The sequence below is a fragment of the Petromyzon marinus genome, chromosome 5 (genome assembly GCF_048934315.1).
Source record: "Petromyzon marinus isolate PM22_M1 ecotype Great Lakes invasive population chromosome 5, UKy_Petmar_22M1.pri1.0, whole genome shotgun sequence".
NCBI classification, from domain to species: Eukaryota; Metazoa; Chordata; class Hyperoartia; order Petromyzontiformes; family Petromyzontidae; genus Petromyzon; species Petromyzon marinus.
In genome coordinates this window covers 17,999,223-18,022,526 of record NC_133671.1, presented here as the reverse complement: position 1 = coordinate 18,022,526, position 23,304 = coordinate 17,999,223, and the positions used below count along the sequence as shown (strand labels likewise).

The window sequence follows — 23,304 nt, the reverse complement described above, 5'->3', positions numbered from 1 at the left end:
TGGCAACATTTCCAGCCATACTATTGTGCCGTAAAATACTTGTAACCATATAAAATGCACCGGTACTGAAACGTTAAATATAGCCAATGTTACCCATACAGTACTCAAAACGCTCAAAATGCCCTTGCACAAAGAGCCAGGCACCCAACGTGAATTCGATGTTTAAATATAGGATGCATAGCTTTTCTCCAACATCTTTTGCCGTGTTTATACTGCGTGAATGCATAACACGTGAGGGTCCAGGGCGGAAAATAGCTAAACAACTGCGTCATTTTGGGAGTTTTTGCAAGGATCTCTCTTAAGGGAAATCGAGACTTCGTGCTTAGCGTGGAAGCAGTAATGGTGGTCGGCTTGTCACGCACACGACAGAGTCTCCACCTAGTCTGACAGACCCTAGACACAAATTCTGTTAGCGAGCATCTATTAATGCAGGCACGGGTACACGGCGGTGGTGGTGGTGGTGAGAGAGGGAGCCAGCGGCCACAGCCAAACCAAATTTGTCTCCCAGAGTGTTGCTGTTCACACAGTGCGGGCTGGAAAAGCCCAGAACAGGTTCAGGTACCGCATTCCGCTGACCGGGAATTTAATACAGATTCACCAAGATAGTTTCGGCACGTGGGTGAACCACGACTCTCCCACACCGTGTGTGTGTGCTTATTAATTCCCTCATCGATTCCTCCCACCCATGCTGATGACTCTGTCTTGTTGCATCTCATCCACACTCTGGCTCAATCGCCACACCTGCATGTCATAACCGCTTCTCCGCATCTTGCCTCGCACTGCACGACATTGCAATTCCCTCCCACTGTCTCCCTCCTTCCACTCCGAGTTCTTAGAACCTGTGAACGCGTCAACTGTTATCTATTACGACTATTATAGCCCCGCTTGTCGCTGGCCACTTGGCGTTGTGGGCCTCAGTGCTTTAGAAACCGCGAACTTTTTTTTGATTAAATGCACGCACGTACAAATACAAAATATGCCCCGTATAGTCTTCAACAAACTGTTGGGGCAAGTGCTGTTAGCGAGCATCACCTATTGAAGGCCGGCGCGGCACACGAGGGGGTGGGTGGCCAGCACCACGCCGGACCGCCGTTGTCTCCCTCGTGGCGATGTTTACACACCGCACCAGGTACTCATTTGAGGCTGAGTCGACCTAGGGGAAGCCCAGGACCGGTTCAGATAATCGTCACCGGCGTTGGCCGTGGGCGGGAATCGAACTCGGGTGCCCGGGTTCGTAGCGCAGCGTAGCGCTAACTGCTGCGCTACCGCTACACAACGCAACAACCCACACACTCACAGGAGGGCTGATTTATCTGACCTCAGGCATTTATGCAGATGTACATTTGGGGGTTAAAGGGCAAACCAGAGGCCCCACTCAACTTGCGCAAAACATCTAATGGTTGCTATGACGCCCCAGAAGAGCCCCCTTTAATGAATGCATTCCATTGGGCCAGAACACAAGTCGAGGCTTCTTAATGAATGAATCTGACCTCATGCAGACAATCATGCTGTGGCCATGGCATTATAATTGCTTGATTCTTTTCCACAGCTTAAGTGATGTTGTTGTTGTAATGTCTGTATGTTCGTACGTCACGTGCGAACATATGGAAACTAAATGTTGGGACGAGATAAGCCTAACGTGGAATTCGTTGCATTTGTATCTGAAATGTAGCACTGTGCAGTGTTGTGAACAAACCCAATTATCTCTGCTCGAGGAAGATTTATGAAACAGGAATGCTTTTTAGATCATATATGCGATTGAAAAAGACGAACAAGAACATGAAAGCGGGAGAGGAAAAAAACCGTAAGACTTCGCTTTTTTGAACACGTCTCAGGTTTAGAAAACCTGTGATTTTACACAATTTCAACGGCCGAATAGTCTCATCACGTGTCAATGATTACCACTATGATGAGCCAAGAATGTCTGTTTGTGTGTAACGCGCGTGACGTCACTCCACATGCCACACCCCCATCATGAATATTCATGAGCGGGTGGATTTGTACACTCACGCAGAAGGTCGAGCGGAATTTTCGTTTCGAAAATTCACTTTAAAGTTTGACGTTTCTTTATTGAAGGTGAATCTAATAAATAATTCTACGCAGCAACAAGGTGGATTTGGTGTCTTTATTTATTTCTTCAGCACTTGAGACAAAAGGTAAGTCTAATTTATGTTTCTACATTTTGGTAAAATAGACATTTCTCGGTGATTTTCCAGATATTGTATCGAATTCCAATTTATGTCAACCCCGGCGACCGAGATCAGAAGAGAATAAAGTATCAGAGCAGTGAATTTGAAAAAATTGAAGGTCAGTTATATACAGTGCTCCAGTGACATGAAGTGAGGTGTTTGATGACCTCGTTTTGTGCAAGATTCACTGCCATTAAATTTACGCAAGATAAAATTATACTCTGCTCATTTTTTTGTTACATTCCAGCTTCCGTCTTAGGAAGGACAAACAAGCTAGTTAGGAATAAACATCGTTTAAAAAGGACCGTCGAGTGTTGAACATTTGTCGAACGTGTGCACGAAATAAGTACTTCCCTTTTTGTAATATTTCCGTGTGCCTTCACGTGCTCAAAGTTACTGACACAACCCCCCTATGGTCCATATTAGCGACCTCATGCGAAATTTAAATGCTCCACACTTTTTCCGATTGTGTGCTGTGCGGAACAATAGTTTTTGTTTAAAAAAAAAATATATATATTCTTCATCTGAATTCCTTTATCACAGCGTTGCTCACAAAAAAACCCCCATAACAACCCAGTGTAATGCACACTCTCGTTCTGCCCAGCTGATCAAACATTGACCGGGAGTTGTGGCAGGTTTGTTTTGTTAGCAAAGATGCAAACTGCTTTGCTAAACAGCTGTCATACGGGTTAAGCACTTTTGCTATTCTGCAACGCACGTAATTATCTTTTAGCCCAGCATTTTTTAAAAAATCTCCTCACTTTGAGACTCACGTTCCACTTAAAGCGTATGCTTTAAAAAAAAAAGATTAAAACCCACTGAGAATCACAGCAATCGCTCACACTCTTTTATCTAAGGCGATATATATATGTGAATTCCGATTTGGATGGTACACACGCGACTAGAATATTTAACGGAAACTCTGAACTATTAATAATTGGAAATGACTTATTGAATTACTATTAGTTTGGACATTTCATTGAATAATATATCAAAGTTAATCATTGTACAGAGCAGCGCAAGCAGATTATATGTGCTACTGCGCTGTAAGCATGCCAACTTAATGCATCCCTAGGGCGAAAGTGATTCACACATATTCCACTAATAGAGCAGCAGTCTATGACAGAAATGGAAACTATATCAATATTGTATCTCTGACTGGGTGTGGATATAATGACGCTCCAGCTTTACATTTTAAAATTTACTTTGCAAATCCTTAAATGGCTAAATTATTTGGTCTTTTTAGCACCTACTCTTCTGACAAATTCCCTCAAATGTCACCTGTCAATATTCCGGCGACATATTTGGCACCGCCAAAACCTGGTACGGATGAACAAGCATAGTTGTTCCCATTCCTGTTTACAGACAGATAATTAAATCATGCACATTCAACGTCAACTAGAATCAAAAACACATGTGCAATGTTTGGGCAAATTCCCATTTCTTATGCATAACTTGTCTTATAAATAAATTAAATGTTCTTAAACCCATGAGTTCAAATAAGACTAGTTGATATGCGTACAGTTTTCTCAGTTGTATTTCAAACAGCACAACTTTACTTTGACAGCAGAAAAGGTGATTCCCGAGGGCCTTATCCAAGAGTGGATTAACAAAGTACAGAAAAGTATATTAATATTAAATTGGCAACGAAGTAGACTATGTAAACAAAATAAAATCCATAAACTGAGGTAAAGGTTTAAATGTAATGGTTCAGGCTATTTTATTTCACTTGCTGACAGAAGGGCCTCTTCCTCCAAGGCAACCTGGCCCACTCTCCCACACGGAGCAGACATCTTGTAAGAGGTGGGAGAATGCCACCCACACTTTACCCCACCGCACGCAACGAACTTTGGTGAACCCCTTGATTTGAAGCTTTCGTGACTGCAGGAATCCATACTCTTTGGTTCTTTCGGTAAAGTCACGCAGGCAGAAATATAACGTGACTTTACCGAAAGAACCAAAGAGTTTGGTGAGCCCCTTTTTTACACTGCTGGTTGCACAGAGAAGAAGAGGGCATTCAAGGCACCCTCCTATTTCATCAACTGCCACTCTGTGACATCGAAGCGATGACCTCTGGGATTGCAAGTACAGCGAGTGTGCCAACCATTGCAGCACGGCAACGTACATCTTAAAAAAAAATCTAACTGCTTGTGAGTTTAGATAAACTGTGATTTTTTTTTTTCTGGGACGCACACGATTTTTGCATGACCTTCACACGTGCTTAGATCCAAGTAGTTAGGTGAGTGATAGGCGACCAAATGTGAAAGGTCAGCAGGCTTCAGCCTAAACTTTTGACCACTGGAATGTGGCCGTTTCCACAATGTGGAAACGTCAAATGGCAACACGCATCGACAGTGCGATGTTAAAGTGCACTGCGCTAACAGTACGGCATTAATAGTGACATATGATACACCATAACCTGCATTCACGAATGTGAAAAAGTGCCCTTGCAAACTCGTGGCTAGCCCTGAGGGAAATGATACCGTAATGCAGTACAATTTGGATTTACATAGCCATCTAAATTGCGACCGTGCCTCAAGAACTGTAGTCTTGATCATTCTCAGCTTCAGCATCCTCAGTGTATTGAAAAGAAAAGTTACATTCCACACTGGCACACCGCATTCAACCCCGAGGGTGTATTCCTCAAATGTTAGGCAGTGGGGGTTTATTACTCAACTGTTAGGTGCTGCAAAAGGCAAATAATTTGTTTACAAACATTGCACTGGGACAATTGTATGCAGCTTCTTAACATAAAGACGGGAACCGAAGTAAAAATTGGGCAGGCTGGTTATCTCTACAATGCCGATTATATTATACTGCCTTTCTGCCAGATAACACATTTTATTGAGTAGGAAGACCCCATAAGAATACGCCATAAAGTAATGCAGGCTCATTGCATCAACATTTACAACACGTATGCCAATTTTTTTTCTGGGAAATGGTTATGTGACAAAGACATTCCCGTAGATTCAAACCTTGTGCCAAGCTCCGCTGGTTTCAGCTCAGCACTTCTGGTTTTAATTTGCTAATGGGCTGCTTTTTAGGCGAAGCTAAAATCGCAAACATGTGTTGTGGACCGTTTTTAAGTTATTTCTCTCGGGTAAAAAGAAAGAGTGCAAAACAAGGATTATGACTGAACACACCAAAAGTGTGCTCTTGGGAATCGAGTAAAATAATTCAGGATATTAAAACAATCAAGGAATGAACGTAAATAATTGGCTAGTCCTGATGTATGACGGGGTTATTTGCTGCAAAGGCCATGTAGTTAAAATGGAGATTATTTTGCACCATTAGTAATGATGGGGCATAGTGGTTAGAGCAATTTTCCCTTAACTAACCGATTCTGACCACCGTGAAGTACAGTAAAACAAGATCCACGACCGACGCAACATGGGAAGGCCTTCATCCAGCAGCAGATTGGCAAATGGCTGTAAATGATGCACCTTCAGCGATATTCTCTCCACGGTCGAAAGATGGTAACTACCTCGCCTGCTCCACTAGAGGTCATGGGTTCGATCCTGACATTGACGCCTGTATATTTGGAGTTTGCATGTTCGCTCCGTGGACGTGTGGATTTTTCTCCGGTTTTCCCCTCCGCATTTAGAATCAACGTACGCTTAAGAGTATTCGGCTGCTAGAAATGTCCCCGTGATAAGCCACTTCGTTGAGCTATCGTACGTGGCCAGGTCGCTTCGGGGGAGGAAAAACGACATGGCTCAGTCAGCCTTACCCGGTGAAATAAAGAAAAAAAAGTTCAGTTTTAGGATGAAGGCCTCACCACAATTGTCACCGTCCCCCATGGTGCTCCTATGGCAAAATCCATCTCACTCCTGCGCTTGAGCCGAGCATTCCATCTCTGCAGTGGTCGTCCTCTCGGGTTCGTTCCCATGCCACACATTGTTATTATTACTTATTAATAATATGATCAGAGGATATAGGAGAGCAACACAATTTTTTTTAAATACTGAAATGCCCGATGCTGTATTTTAGATGCATTATGGCCAAATCACCGGTTTACTTTTTACGTAAAATTCATGGGTCAAAAGGTCTGAAGTGAGTGATCTGGTGATAGAAATTGGCAAGGGGTGTCAGGATGAGGGAGGGAGTTGTGAAATGCCTGACAGATCAAAGTCTGTAATCACCAGCTCGCTTCAACAGACGTAACCTTTTGATCCAAGAAAAACTGACAAGGCGGAACATGAAATAAATCATTCTGATCAGCTGGTGAGCCATTTAAATGTTGATGATACACCATCGTACAGTTCTGTATTTGTAATGAGCAATGCCCACAGCAAAGTGGAATGCAGTTTTAATTTCTGCTGCGTAAGATTTCGCAGTCATGCTCGATAGCTCTCCTGACGCGTGTGTTGGGTTGTACTGTGCGTCGTTCGGCATAATATCCGTCGCTTCATGTGCTGTGGGGATCTTCTTCAAGAACTGAGATGTATGATTTACCTCGTCACGTAAGATTTTTTACACGAGAACAACTCCAGCATGCCCCCCCCCCCCAAACGCACGGGAGATGACGAACGCAGTTGCCCTAATTGGTAGCACATTTCTGTCGCTGTCCCACAACTTACAGTATTCGTTCCTTCACGCTATGTTTCTGTCACCTGGGGAGGCGAGCTGCCCCCAGATACCAATGGGGCAAGTGGCCTATGAACGGATTTCCACTGCGGCTTCACAGTGGCCACACACCTGACCAAGGTTCTGGGACCGCTCCGCTCACTCTCAGAGGCGTACTAGCGGGTCACGGCATCTATACCGCCCCTCGGAAACATTTGCAACGCCGTGGGGGTGGGGGGTGGATTCAAATTGAAAACACACGGTGGAAAAAAATAATAATCACTAAATAGATATTTGCTTGCGACAGCATAACATAAACCATGCCTATGTTAAACCTTGTTAACGGAACATTGCGATAGATTCTCACTGACCATGGAGGGTAGGTGTTGGGGATGGGATGGGGTTGGGGGCGGAGGAATTGGAGAGTGGGGGATATCAGGATCAACCGCTCGCAGCTTTGAAGGACTGGGAAAATAGACAGGCCACAAATGGCCGATAGCAATGGCTGGGATCCCACTTTTTAATGGTCCTGAAAATGTATAATCAATTATATGGACTAAGAGAGGTTATTTATAAGGACGACTCCACTGAACCTCGAACAAGGCAGACGTGCTATGCATTGTTTCTAAATCTAATTTGACGTGATAATGAAAAAAACTTCCCTCATTTATACTTTTCCGAACAAAATTGAAGCCAAAAAATGCCCATTACACATTCCCAAACTGGCTTTTTCAGCACCATAATACTGGATGCGCAAAATACAGGGCGATCCATTTATAGATCAGTCCACTACAAATTACTCATTTTTACTTAACTGACCATTGAATACTGTGAAAGTGATTGCTCCATAATATACAGAGGCCAGTGTTATAATATTGAATGAGTGTATTGAGATTGACGGGTGACACATAAGGGCTTTCAATTTGCCTTCATTATTATTTCACTTATTGGGGTAGCGAAACATGAACCTTCCTTACTTTAACATGTAATTTGGTAGAGTGTTTCAAGAAAGTCCGACTGGTCTCTGACAAGCGGACCTATATTTTATTTATAACTGATACAATTAATGTCTTGGACATAACAAAATCAGCGGCGAGATGTTAACTACCTCGCTAGGTATACAGGAGGTCGTGGGTTCGATAAGGACCCTGACGCCTGCTGCTGTATATTTGGAGTTTGCATGTTCTCCCCGTGGTCGCATGGATTTTTCCTCCGGGTCCTCCGTTTTTTCCCCTCCACATTTAGAATCAATGTGCATTTAGAGGGTCCTGTTGCCATGTGTAATCCCAATGGAGTCATTTGGAGGAAGAAATTTTTTTTCTACCATTGAGATGTGTTGACCAACATCAGTTACGTCGAACTTTATATGTTGTTTTAGCCGGGAGGAAACCGGAGAGCCGGATATTTCCAGTACAGTGTTGGCCACTTAAGCAAAAAAAAAAGCCAGTTGGCGCAAGTTACAAATTTGTGAAAATGCAAAAAAGCGGCAATGCAAAAAGCACAAGAAAACTTAAATTAAAAAAAACTCGTATAACCATCGTGAACAAGCGAGTATAGCCAACATTATCGTACACGAGCTGTAGAGCCAAAATAAGAATCTATTTAACCCTACAAGTAATCCGCACAGACTTTCAGAGCATCGTTCACGCATGTCTTTTCGTGTTTTACACAAAAAAGTTTCTTTTTTACACGAAAAATACATTTTCGTGTTTTACACAAAAAGGTTTTTTTTTTACACGAAAAATACATTTTCGTGTTTTACACATTAAAAAGACATTTCAGATCGGTTTCCTTGGCGGCAGGGGCTATCGTGGCGTCACACACAAACCAAACTGCCGGCATCAATCCTCCAACTCTACGCATGCGCCATCCAAAGCACCGAACTTGTACATTTTATTCGTGACATCGCGTGAACCGTTTACATTTTTTCAGCGGCCGAGAACGAAAAGCCTACGCACGTTGTTGCTACGGCCGCCACACAAGTTGACGTTGCTCTGTCGATTCCCCCTATCTTTACCAAACCACCGGCTCGGCCTGCCCCACACTACCCCATCAACAACTGCAGCTCTGCAAGTTATATTTCACCCGCCCACCCCCCCCCCTATAAATACTTTTAACTTAGAACAAAAACTGTACAGAAAACTTCCGCGGAACCATTAAGTTTAAGATCCGCCGCAGAGCAAATGCAGACCACATGGCTTCTTTTAGATGAGCATCCGCGGTACCGCACGTGCTAAGCAAGGGAATGGTTGCACCTCGGGGGACGGATACTTAATGAATATTCCAACTGTGAGCCAGCAACGTGCGCGGTTACCTTACCCCCATTTGGTCTTCCACGGTTTAATTTTTCAGTCACGAATGTGAGTGCATTTTGAAATTAAACACAAGGCGAGGCATCATACTTCGGTTTGTTTGTCACTCAATGTCTGCGAATGTCACTCAATGTGCCGATCTTTTTCACTTAGGGGGTTCTTGCCTATGATATACGTTCCTGCTGTAATTCCAGTGGTGCATGCATGTTGAACTTCTTTCGCACCGTACGTAGCCAACCGCACTAATCAGAGGTGTGCTTATAACCAAGGTGGTGGACTGTTTCAGATATCGCTCGACTCTGACGTTAGCTGCGGCCAGGAATTCAAGTAATGCTGCCGAATTTCAAGCGTGGTGCACGAATCACTGCTCAGCCGCTCACCCCACCCCACAATATGCCCCAATGTAGTAGTCCACAACATTATTTTGGGTTAGCCAAACCCTATTGCGTAGCGTGTCTGACCTTTACACGTGGCATTGTTCACAACCGCTAAATATTTTTGGGAGTCCATCCCGCAACACAAAGACAAAGGTGACACCCGTGCACCAGCAGGTGTGGCCGCCACGCTCCCGCGAGTACGTACGCGAAGAGCATCGGGCGGAGGCTGCGACCATGAGTAAGCCCCGTCCGCCGCATCTCACAATCTAAATCCCTCTCCTTAATGTGCAACAGGCCAATTCTTGGCCTGCAGAAGAGCTTCAGCTTGAAGGGATATGGAAGCAAGGTTGGCTTTCTGCTCATCAGCATTTTTGATCGTCTCGTTGGCACCCTTTATTCCTTGGTGAGGTGTGCAATGCACATCCCCGTGTTTTTTCTTGTCATCCACTGCTGGATGAGGGCCTCCCCCTACACCTTGCAAGCTGTCAGGGACAGTTTAACCACACTTCACCACGCCAGTCGGGCGGGAGGTTTCTGAAGGTAAAGTTGGTGCAGAAGGGATTTAGTGCATTGCTCTCCATTGCCCGCAAGGCCTACTACAGCTGTCTTTTGCACATAGTGGTCACTCATCCAATCACTACCCAGGGGCTCAACGTTGATTAACTGACAAGATCGGTTGAGATCAAAGTGCATTTTGGGTAGGTTGGTCATAGGCTGGTGAAGTGGAATGATCAGATATGTCAGGGGTGGACCGATGCGTTGAATAATTTATTAATATAAATTTTACAGCTCAGTCAATCCATCCAATTGTGCAAGAATTGATGCCTTTCGAATCAAATGTTGCATGCAATTGGTTCACATCACCCATTGCAGCAACTACAAGGCCATTACATTCACCACAATATTAATATTAAAATCATTCTTGCTTAATGTTTATCCTGAATCTCAATGATTAATTTGACTAACATAGGGATGCATCTCAAGATTCTGCTGCTACAGACCTTAAAATAACACTACACAGATATATCAAAATATGTAAAATTGTAAATGAAAAAGCATACATTTGTGGCTAAAGATGAGAGCTTTCAGTTGTTTAATTTACGCTCATAAGATATACCGGTTAGAAGTATCAACACTAATAACGCAAATGTGGTAATAGCTGGAAAAGTGCTCAAAGAAGCATGGAGAGGTGTACCCTTAGAATTACACTGAGAGACAGAAGGAACACATCCTGTCGAGATGCTTAAGTGGGATTGGGCAGGATGCATCGCTTGTTACCGAGCTGCAGCGTGTACAACATTGTTTGGCACTGCAATATCTGGTATAGAGGTCGTGGGTTCGATCCTGACTCTGACACCTGTATATTTGGAGTTAGCGTGTTCTCCCCGTGGCCGCATGGATTTTTCTCCGGCTTCTCAGGTTTTTTCCTCCACATTTGGAAATGTGCGTTTAGAGTATTTGGCTGATATAAATGTATACATGATGATGATAAGCCACTTCGTTGAGCTATCATTTGTGGCCAGCTCGCTTCTGAAAAACGAGCTATATAGCTGTGGACCTTACCTGGTAAAATTAAACAAAAAATGTTCTATGGTTTATAGGTTATTCTAATTCTAATCGTGATGTCAGCGTTACATCACAAATACAAAATAATAAATTTGGAAACTCACACAGGGCAGTGCAGCCATGCGTGTTTGAGGTTGGCTGACAGATAGATTTAACAGAGTTAGAGTTTGTTTGCCCGGCTATTTTACAAAAGGAGATCCGTGGTGTAAATTCCTTCAAGTTTCTGTTGGGGGGTACTTTCCCAAGACTCCTTGCTACAGATAAATGCTCATATTCCACTTTAGAATTCCCTCTCATCATAATCATCAGCTCTCTTTTCCCAATGCAAGATATGTGTGAACTGTGCTTTCTATTACAACTTTGATCGTGGTATTTTTTTGGTGGTCTGCTTGATGTTTTGGATCTTTATGCCTGTGCTCAGCAACAGTGTAAAACAAAAACGCACTTGACCATCCAGTTTAATGATAAGATCTCTTGAGGAATTAAGTCACCTCCGCATACATATTTTCTACATTAACATGTAAGCTCCACAATAGACAATGTCTCTTACTCCATTGGTATGACGTTGGTAGGAGTTCGGGGGGCAGGGGGGGGGGGGAAATAGCACTGCCTCGCAACAGAAAAATATACAACAGGCTGATGTGTCAGGCAATAGGCCCCACTCCAGAGAAGAGAAGTGCGGACATTGACGTGTGTTGAGGGGCCCGCATTATTGTCAATTTTTAAATTGTCATTTGGTAAACGTTGCCAGTTTGCTCAGGGCATCACGGTGAATATAGTGTGATCTCCCAAAGAAATTCGGTCAATCTCTCCACCCTATTTCAAGTCCTGGAAAACGGTCCAGTGACCAGTATTGTTTTCTGATTTAAAGCTTTCGTGACTGCAGGGATTCATATTCTTGGTTCTTTCGGTAAAGTCACGTAGAAGGGAAACAATTTTTTTATATTTTTATTATTTTGTTTCCCTTCTACGTGACTTTACCGAAAGAACCAAGAATATATGGTATTATTTTCCTTTTACGTTTTGGGGCAGAACGAATGTCAAATGGAGAGTTTTTTTGTTGTTCATGCCGTTAGTGCAGTGTAGTATATGCTCGGGCATAAAACAATTTAATATAGGGAGGGCGTTTAGTTAAGAAATAAATGGTGTTCATAATCTTTGGGTCTTTCGGTAAAGTCACGTAGATTGGCTGATGACGACCACTTACGTTGCGATCGAAACGTCGTAGTTTTTTGTTATTTTTGTTATTTTCTTTGAACCTATCTACGTGACTTTACCGAAAGACCCAAAGAATATGAATTCCTGCAGTCACGAAAACTTTAAGTCAAGATTCAAATGGTGTTTGAGAGGTCCACATTTTGGCAGCAAAATAATTTCGGATAGAGATTGAGATTTCGTCCACAGGGTAACCACACCGGGTTACCATTCCCCCCCCGCTCACTCTCTGTCCCATTTCACAATGCATACAACACAAAGATTGGTGAAATCTGTTTTTCATAGCTCGTAGGGATGTACATATGTATGTATGCTGAACTTATTTCGCACCATACGTAGCCAACCTTGCTAACACGGAGGTGCGGGGGGAAGGACAAGTCAAAAAATATATTTTCTGAGTATTCGACCTACGTGAACAGGTTACGTCTGCAAAAGCAAATACTTTATTTCTATTACAGATATAAAGATTATTTCAAAGCGGCTAAAACTCGCATTCACGTCACATGTTGTACATTATGTGTGCAGTCTATGGTGTGTCTGGTTCATCCCTGGCGCGTGACTGTGTTTAAAGGAGGGCATATACAACTCAGCTGGAGGGTGTTGGGGGGGTCGACAAAGTCAACGTTTTGAAAACTTTAACAAATGTTAAATGCGAAACAAAATGAGTAACAACGTGATCTGCTTTTATCCACCATGTATTCTGACGCAGCGCTCACTACATATGTAAATGTTGGACCAACATTTTTTGACTCGACCGATAATTCAAAAGGGGGAGGGAGGGGGGTGGTTAAGTTTTCAGCAGGGAATGTTCAGTCCCCTTAAGTCCCCCGCCCCCTCCCAACTAACGCTATGGGCCTGGTCTGATATCACTTCAACTTTTTTTTCCCCTAACGTACAAAAATGATAATTCTGTTTGCTATTCTAGATAATTTTTAAGAGTACATCGTATCTATAACCGCAATTATTAGCTTTAAATGTGATGACATGGAAGCGCCGATCCCTTCCCACTGATATGTTCGTGCTAAAGTATACATCTCGCAGCCCTTTTGTCAATTCCCAGTTGGATGAAGGCCTCCCCATGTTGTTTTTGGTCAGAGGGATTGCTTGACCATACTTCGTCACGCTGGTCAGAATGTAGTTGTGGAGATGCGTGGTCCAGGACCGTTTCAGATATCACTCGCCGACCGATGTCAGCTGAAGCTGGGGGTTTGGATTCGGAGTGTAATGCGTTAAACACTGCGCGCCACGATCATGGAAAAGGATACCCTTAAATATTCGCCAACGTTAACTTTCAAGTGAACTGCCAACGTTGGTCCAATGATTAAAACCACGTGCAAACGTTGGCCTAATGTCGGCACGTTTTCTGGGTGTTAGTTTCTAGCATTCTTAATACACCACCCCTACAGGAGCATGAAGTAATAAAAAATGTCCATTTTATAAAGCAAGACTCAGAGAGGGCAACATTTTAAAGCAGAAGTTGCACGCTTTGAGGAGCATAGCCTTATTCGAGATTAAAAAAAAATGTATATTGTGAATGATTGTAACAATAAGATTTGTTTCAAATGACCCATATATATGTGCGCGTTTATTGTTCAGGTGGTTATCATCAGCATAGATCTTTGTGATTTGCCAACACTAAAATCTGGCATAACTCCACCCCAGCCTTCAAACGGTGACGATGTCAGAAGTGCTTGTGTCAGCATTTTTGTAATGTTTAAATAGTAACACTCAGAGATGGTCTTGATGTGCTTTTGAAGGGTTTTTTTTTACAATCTATACGCATGAATACATTTAAGAGCATTACTGTATTCTAACGCTCATGAATACATATGCAGAGTATACAGTATCTTTGATTCAACATGAATTTTTCTTGATTGAGAAAAATAGAATTTTCCTTCAAACCCATTTCAATCCAAGATTGAATACTAGCGTATAGATCTTTGTCAATCCACTGCTCACTGATGGTCTCGACTACATGCTCTGTTGGTCATAGGCGTTGCTTGGCCATACTTGACCACACTATCAGTGTGGACCAATCCGTATATCACTTGCCACCCCATCTTGGCAGATAATTTAATTCAGGTTGGTTGGGTTCATAGCAAAATGTGTGAACCACTGTGCCACCAATCCCACCCCAGATAAAAGCAACATTCAAGAAAAAATACAATGTACTTTGTATGTGACCAAAATGTTACACGTCTTAAAAGCGTCACAATGTTGGTCATGATTCACAGATCTCCCAGTGAGGCAGTTCAAAACTATGAATATGCTTCTTAAATCCCTCCACTGCTACCCCACCCATCTTTGTCCATCCAGAAGTATGAATGGGTCCACAGTAGGGTGTGCGTTGATAGGCAAGGTCGCGCACGGGTGCTGGGATGACATGCGAGTACTCCCACTTGTTGCAAGAGGTTTCACCGAGGAAAACTTGGCCAAAATAGCAATCTAAACGGCCTCCCTAGAGCTCCCATTCGTGGGAGGCTGCTATAGAACAGTGGTTCTTAACCTGGGGTGCACTCACCCCCTGGGGGTACGAGATGCCCTTTCTCAGGGTTGCGAGACATGGCCAGATGTTTTTAAAAGGTAAATAATCAAAACACAAATTAAGCACAGGCACGTAAGTACAACTTACTTGGTTTTATCAGACCTATGTATTTACGAACATTATACATATTTTTTTACGATTAAGAACCAAAAGGGTGCATGGCTACAGTAAGGTTAAGGACCACTACTGACGGGTATTTGACTGCTATGGATATTCCACACATGATAAGCCACTTCGATGAGCTATTATATGTGGCCAGGTCGCTTCTGAAAAAGAGCCACATACCTCAGTGGGCCTTAACCTGGTCAAAAAAAAATGTTACAGTTTATAGTTTAGGAGGCCCATTCGCCTGCAGTTGTCGTCAGTGAGCAATCGGCGGGCTGCACTTTTGCCTCGTGCCTCTCTGCGAGTGTTAAGAGGTGGGCCCCACACCTGAAAACGATCGGGGTTGTGCAACCAAACCGCGGAGCGCATTTCTCGACAGCAAAGCCCGTCACCGGCGTGAGCGGCTGCGCAAGTGGCAATGCTCGTAAACCGGTTTGCAGAGAGGTGCACGTCCGTCAACGATTCGGTTGCATGCAACCCGATGTTGGCGACTGATCGCTCAGGTGGGGAAACAGGCTCTGTGGATTCACGAGGAAACGTCCTACTTCTGTTTCCGTTTCACATGTCTGACCGATTTGTTCAGGAAGTAACGCTCGCACTGTTAAGCCACTTTTTTTTTTTGGGGGGGGGGGGGGTAGGTAAATCACACGACATATAAACAAAAAAAACGATAAAAAAGAGACGAATTCTACAGCGAAACAACAACAACGTTCCAGCCGTCTGTCGGTCCGCTGCTGGATGTGGCACATTGGCTTGTGCCTTGCGTCGTGAACTCAATGACCGGAGTGTGACTCCAGGCCAGGGCGAACGTCATATGTCACAAACGATCCTGGGTCTCTCTCTTCACGAACCCACACTGTGTGTCACGAGCAGTGTGACAGCACACCCACCATGAAGCACATGGCATTCATCCGGCAAACGCACTGGCATACTCGTTTGCAAGATATCCAAGCGGAGGGGAATTTATACGATGAAGTATTTCTAAGAAATGTCACACATTCAAATTAAGTTGTTTATAGTTAGGCAAGTTAAGGATGGAGCTGCAGGCATAGTGATTAGCAGCAGCAGCAGTAGCAGCATCACACTCTACCGACTTAATTCGCGAGCCACAGATTACATCAGCTGTGAATGGACAATATCTTGAACGAGCCTTCACCAGCCTACACTGACCAGCGTGGTGAAGTACTGTACACTGTAATATTAAAAAAAAAACATGACCGACACGACAAAGGGTTCGCCGATGACAAAGCATTGTTAACTTTTGAATGCTTTTGCACGAAAGTAATGCACAAACTTTAAGCCGAGTAAAATTTATCCAACCTATGGGCTGTAATTGTTGGGGCCCCAAAAAATGGGATAAAATACATGGTTTTTCGATTGTTATATTTCTCAGTATAAACTGGCCTATACGTGGGCCAAACGTAATCTCTCTCGAGCCCTTGCAGAACGCCATCGTCATCAGTCGTCTACATCAGGGGTCGCAGCACCCAAAACAAGAAGAGAGTTGAGCACGTAGTGGTCTTTCGCGACCAATACTATCCATAATAGAGGTTTTTGGGGGTAAGACCAAAACAGGAGGAGGATATCTTCTCCACAACTCTGGCTGGTGCCTGATGATGCCGGTTGTAATTACCGGCGAAACGGCGAGCTCGAATGTCAAATGTTGTGGGTTTACTCTCCGACACAACCGGTGTGCTGTACTAGTAACGAATTGGCACGTTTTGTTTACGTGACAAACTTTACTAATTGGCAGTGGCGGGTTTAACGACACATTTATATTTACGTGATCCAATCCCAAAACCTCTGTTGTGGTTAGCAATTAAAGGCATTTTTTGCTTCGAATTCGGTAAAAAAAAATACACCTCAATATTTCAAGAGCCGCATTGCATGTGAATTAGAGATGGCCCTGAATAGATAACGTCAAGAAGTAGTCAATTAAAGAGCCACATGCGGCTCTGGAGCCGCAGGTCGCCGACCCGCAGGATCTACATGTATGAGACATGACGTAAGGCGCAACAGTAACAACTCTGCTCTTGAGGCCAGTTATACGTAGCGATTCGTGTATAGACGCACCACGAAAATAATAGGGGGAAGTTATACAAGGACATAGAGCTTCAAAGCCTCTGCCCGTCTCCCACCAATCCCCAAAAGACGCATTAAAAACAGGGTGCTTCAAAAAAACGTTAACGCTTCTGAGAATTTGCAACAACACCACGAGAATTGTGCTGCTGCCTCCGGGCTCTGGAGACAACCTGGAGAAGATGCCGGGCGTGCGTTGGACAAAGACGGCGAACAAAGTGGAGACCCTTTGACTTCTCGCAGCGATCAACGTGCATTTTGTTATCACGTTACAGTGCATTATCCGTTCTTTTCCCATTAAAAAAAAACGATAGTCCCGTGTAAGTGTGTAAACATTTGTTTTTTGCCATCGGCTTTCGCGCCGCCCATCGTTCATTCACCTGTTGGAAAAATCATCGGGGTGGCTAACTTGATTGTCGACCGAACAGGCGCGTGCGGTGCGTGTTCGCTTTGAAGGGACCTCGCCTCATCATCCCGAGAACGCGGCACACTGCATAGGTTGTGTTAGGGCTGAACGATTAATCGATTTAAAATCGAAATCGCGATTTGATTCAGTGCGATTAGCAAATCGCAAAGGCTGCGATTTTTCACGATTTGAAAAGTCCTATTACTTTCTTATTGGAATTGGTTTATTTTATTATTATTATTATAGCTTCATTTATTTAACTGAACAATCGTTCTATGTTTGATTGTTCTATTTCAATTAAAACATTTTAACAAATACACGTTGGAAGCAATTCATATCTTTCAAGTTCTCATCCCTGCATTGGAATATATAGAGCAGTTCATATTTTGATGGTATCACGTGGTAACGCTCCATCACGTGTTTTAAATCTATTACACATTGAATACTGAACTGAAGCTTGACTTTAAAAAAAATTGAATCGCAAATCAAATCGCGTTCGCAATATCTGTCAGAAAGATCGCAATTTAGATATTTCCCACCAAATCGTTCAGCCCTCGCTCTGCAAATGCTGTGCGCGCCCGCGTGTCGTCGCGTGCAATACTTCTTATTCAGAGAGGACGGCGCTGGCCAGCACAGGTGGACCAAGTTGCTCGCTGCTCCCCGCACTGCAAGAAGCAACCTTGAGAGGAGCATCTTCGCGGTGAGGGACATACCCTGGCGAGAGACACACACACACAGCGAGCAAAGGGAACGATCACCATTGGCGCCGAGTGATTTACAGCGCTGGGCCGGTTGGTGGGAATTCCACGTTCCTATGGCCGTGAGGAGGGGAAGGCGAGACTCGACGTAGGGCAAGCAAACGCTGTTGAGTTCCCCACGTTGATTTGTACGTAACTATATATATATTTTTTGAAAAGCATGTTATTGCTCGATCCCCGGTAGGGATGATGATGATGATGGTGATGTGCCGAGTCGGCTCCCAGCCAGGATTTGAACTCGCAACTTTCCCGATTGTGAGCCCGTTTTACCCCCCCGCCTCTCCACGCCGCTGAGCCACCTGGCCAACCCATTCATTGTTACGGAGCCACCCGATAGGCACAAACAACGGCGAAGCAAACGCTCCAAAACGCTCTGAAACATCGAGCGCAGCGCTCAAAACAAAGAGGCGAAAAGTTGACCGCACGCACACACACACAAAGAGAGATAGAGAGAGGGAAAGTTAACAAATGACAACCAAAGTGCAACGGAAACAAAGCGACACAAAAAAATTAACAACCTGTACAACGAACGCGACTTGAGGTCGGGCAGCCCCGCAGCCGCTTGCGCCTTGCAAAGGGGGAAGAGGGGGGAGGGAGCTTGGAGATGATGGAGCTGTGTGGTTTGTACGGAGCTGTGTGAGGCCGGCCGAAGAGGAGAGAATGTGGCTGTGCGAGAGCGAGGAGGAGTGGAGCCCGGTGGCTGTACCGGGGTGTGGGGGAGTTGGACTTAAGTGTGGGGAGGGAGTGGGGGGGGGGATAAACCCAGGGCGGTTCGCTGCGTGGTGGGGAGGGAGGGAAGGAGGGAGGGTGGTGGGATCGCGAGGAGGTTTCTAGTTGACTGCGTCACCCATTCCATCACCAACATCGCCTGTCCGGCTCAGCAACAAGGGGGGCTGTCGCTTTGTTTGTCGGCGCAGAATTCCATCTTCGGACCTCTCCGCCCTCTCATCCCCCCCCCCTCGCATCCCTCCCTCCTCTCATCCCTCCACCCATCGCGATCTCCACCCCCTACCACCACCTCCTCCCACCCGCTACAACACAACTACAGCAGGAAGAAGAGATAACTCTGTTCACCCGTGAGCCGTGTTCTTCAACAAAAGATGAAAACAGCGAAGATGCGATGCGTGGAATTTTGAACGAGAGAGCAAACACGCTGGATGAAGAGACACCGCGCGAAGGTTAATTGCGTTTAATAAATTGTTGACGAAGGGCCATTGCCCGAAACGTCAAAAATGTAATTGACGGTTGCTGTGCCTTGACACCACTGCAGACGCGGTATCACGTGAAGCTCAATGTGAATGAAAGCAAAGAGGCTTGTTGGGGCAGGCAGGGCACGTGAAAAATTCGAAGGAGGAGCGATGAATGAGGATGGTCGAGACCAATAACTGAGCGGCAGCCGAGGAATGGAACGCGTCCGAGAGGACGTCCACTCAGGAGCTGCGGCGATTAAATCAGTTCGCGTGAAGGTGCTTGGGGTGGATTTGTTAAGAGGTGGGGCTGACGGCTTGGGAAGGGAGGCTCTTGTCCAGCAGTGGATTGATCATGGCTGCTGATGGTAACGACGCGACGCCCTCCAATGTTCGCGGACAGACGCGGCAAGCATATACATACGCTCACTGTATTTTCCGTGTAGCAATTATGTGTAAAAAGTTGGCATTTGCGCAATTTCATGAATTTCCTGGCATAATAACTTTACGTTTCAAGCACTGTAACTGAAGTCAAACTGACTTGAGCTGGAAAGCGGTCAAAAATGTTTAATGGAGTGATTTATTGGTTGTGATTACACCCTATAGAGACCTCTTGACAGATGGCTGAAATGCCCTAATGCAGTATTTTTCTAATCATAATAATACGATTGGTTTATTGGAAGATGTTTGCTTTCATCATCGTCATAATACTACTGATGTCGCAATTGAAACATCACTTCTTAGATCAAAGAATCTTGCCCTTAATAAACTGACTGTAGAACTGATGTGTGTTTACTAAAATATTTGTGCCCGTAATTTCTCGACTAACTTTTGTTGCAAAAGTAGTACACTGTACAATGCCGACCCATGTGTAAGCGATAGCCTTCCTGTGTACACGGCCGTAGAAGCGAAGTTTATTAAAAAAACTAACTAACTTTTTTTTCATGAATTTATGGTTTACATGATATTATCATGGTTAGATCGTGTGGTGTGTTTCGCACACTATGCTTTGTATATTTACAAATGAGTGCCATTGCACGTGGAAATTGTGTCTTAGATGTATTCAGGTGCTGGTCCAAATATTACCTATTCATGTATTCAGAATATGAATATGAGAGATATAGGACAGATGTATTCAAAATAAAGTTTTCAGAGATAAAAGAGAGGCATAGTCAGCCAAAGTTGGAAAATGACTGCAGCAGACAATGACTTACTCTTGTGAACAACATTATCCTAACTTACCTTCTTTCACTCTTTTTAACCCAGTTCTTCTCCATAGCGTCCATGAGAGTCCAGTTTACCATGGCCCATGGGAGTCCACTTTACCATGGACGTCCAGTTTACCGTGGAAGTCCAGTTTACCATTGCCCATGGGAGTCCACTTTACCATGGACGTCCAGTTTACCGTGGAAGTCCAGTTTACCATTGCCCATGGGAGTTCACTTTACCATGGACGTCCAGTTTACCGTGGAAGTCCAGTTTACCGTGGAAGTTATGTTTACCATGGCCCATGGGAGTCCACTTTACCGTGGAAGTCCAGTTTACCGTGGAAGAGATGTTTACCATGGCCCACGACAGTCCAGTTTACCATGGACGTCCAGTTTACCATGGGAGTCCAGTTTACCATGGGAGTCCAGTTTACCATGGCCTATGGAAGTCCAGTTTACCATGGCCCATGGAAGTCCAGTTTATCATAGAAGTCCAGTTTACCATGGAAGTCCAGTTTACCGTGGAAAATATGTTTACTATGGCCCACGAGAGTCCAGTTTACCATGGAAGTCTAGTTTACCATGGCCTATGGGAGTCCAGTTTACTATGGAAGTCCAGTTTATCGTGGAAGATATGTTTACCATGGCCCACGAGAGTCCAGTTTACCATGGAAGTCTAGTTTACCATGGCCTATGGGAGTCCAGTTTACCATGGAAGTCCAGTTTACCATAGAAGTCCAGTTTACCATGGATGTTCAGTTTACCATGGAACTTCTGTTTACCATGGCGCACGAGAGTCCAGTTTACCATGGAAGTCTAGTTTACCATGGCCTATGGGAGTGCAGTTTACGATGGAAGTATAGTTTATCATAGCCCACGGCAGTCCAGTTTACAATGGCCCATGGGAGTCCAGTTTACTGTGGAAGTTCAGTTTACCCTGGGTCAAGCCCGTCCTACTACTCCATGCCCCTGCCCCCCACCTTAAATTTCGATTTAAAGCTTTCGTGACTGCAGGGATTCATCTTCTCGGTTCTTTCGGTAAAGTCACGTAGAAAATAAAAAAGGTGGGTTCTAATTATTTAATTATTATTCCCCTTCTACGTGACTTTACCGAAATAACCTAGAAGATCACTCCCACCTTTCTCCTGTTACCGTAACTGCTGTACACCACCGCTTTAAATAACCCTACTCTTTCTCTCAACCACTAGCATCTTACGTGCAATCGCACACCGGTTGTAAAGCGACTTGGAATTAGGCGCTGCTATACAAATCTCGATAAGATACGATGTTTAACGTCCGCTGTAAAGCAGATGGCGCGTAGTATATTTTTTACGGTTATCGCAATCGCAGCATTAATCGGGGCGGCTGCTGTATTCTAACCGTGAATCCCTGCAATGAGCAACAACTGGGAAACGTCACCGACAGCGATAGGAGAGATGTACGACGCAGATGATAATTACAAGCAGTAGAAACGGTGTATTTGCGGAAAGATAGCCGTAAGAGCCACGTGAGAGAAATATTAATTGGAGGAATATGAGAGAAATGTGATGACATGTGAAAAGATGTGTTCAGAATGGACGTGGATGACAGAGAATTGACAGAGATGTAGTCAGCAGACATATAATATATACTTTTTTTTAAAGGTATGACAATATAAAATTTAGATATTTTTTTTCCGGTGAGATTGTAAGTTAGACATTTTGTAGAAATAAAATGCATGCAGTGCTGTGCCCACAAGATGAACTGTTGCTGAAGTTCACCCAAGTCACCTTCCCCCAACCTCTTGTTACAAGACTATAAACTTACCTCCTGAACAAGATGGTTTAACCTAATTACATCATACAGTCATGTGAAATAATTACGCTAATTCGTTTAATTTTAAAGCCACGGAGGGCCATTTTTAATCGGACGTTTGAGTGATGCCACAGGCTGGATTAAATCAGCCTTTGGGCCAGAATTGGCCTGAGGGTCATAGTTTTGGGCAGCTCTAAATTAAAGAGTCTGTAAATGAAAGCTGTGTTGTAAATTTACCTATAGACGTAGGCTTTAGTACCCAAAAACTAATTCAGTGCATTTTGAGTGCTGAGGGTGTCTTCTGCTAACTGAAGTGGGTCTGATTTGTGAATACAGTCATTTGTAATGGACTTCCTTAATTAAATGTCCGTTGAGCTGCCAGGCAACAAGAGTCAATGCAGAGGGTGATATCGTCAACTGATGGTCTTTATATATACAGTACTAGCAGGAAGTACCCGGCGTTGCCCGGGCGAAAAAGACACACACACACATCAACTGACATACACACAAGAATCGAGCCACACACACACAAACACATCGACTTCTACACACATGCACACACATGGACTCACACACACAGACATCGATTTACACACACACACATTTGAACTTTTCTATTTACTATCTCAGTTTTTAAAGATTAGTTTTCTGTTTACGTCATGTTAGGGAAAGAACCAAGGAAGAGGGGAAATGCAAGCAATTGTTAATGCACCTTTGAAGATCAGCACACTGCATTCAAAGCTGAAGGTCTTACTTTAGTTGTATGATATGCCTTTGTCTTGTATTGAATGCGATGAGTCATAAGTGTATGGTTAATGGTATAAAAACACGTATGTATTTGTACTGTAGTCTTTATTACTGCAGATTTTAATTGTGCTGTAGTAAGGCTCTTGAGGAAACACAGACGGTCTAAAATACTCTCATATAAGCGCACAACTTTATCTGTCTGTGATGAGCGTTGCACTTTCTGTTGTTTTCATGCAGGGCATGCTGCAAA

At 44.0% G+C, this 23,304-nt stretch overlaps 1 protein-coding gene across 1 annotated transcript in view; it reads right to left on the bottom strand.

Moving 5' to 3' along the window:
• LOC116939156 (uncharacterized) overlaps window positions 1–18,814 on the bottom strand; it is a 47,827-nt gene extending 29,013 nt beyond the window's left edge. Inside the window, exons 1-2 of the mRNA XM_032947219.2 lie at window positions 18,637–18,814; window positions 17,962–18,074 (exon numbers count right to left, since the gene is read on the bottom strand). Coding sequence (XP_032803110.1) covers window positions 17,962–18,071 — 110 coding nt within the window. The 5' untranslated portion in view covers window positions 18,072–18,074; window positions 18,637–18,814. The remainder of the gene's footprint in view (window positions 1–17,961; window positions 18,075–18,636) is intronic.
• Window positions 18,815–23,304: the final 4,490 nt, after the last annotated feature.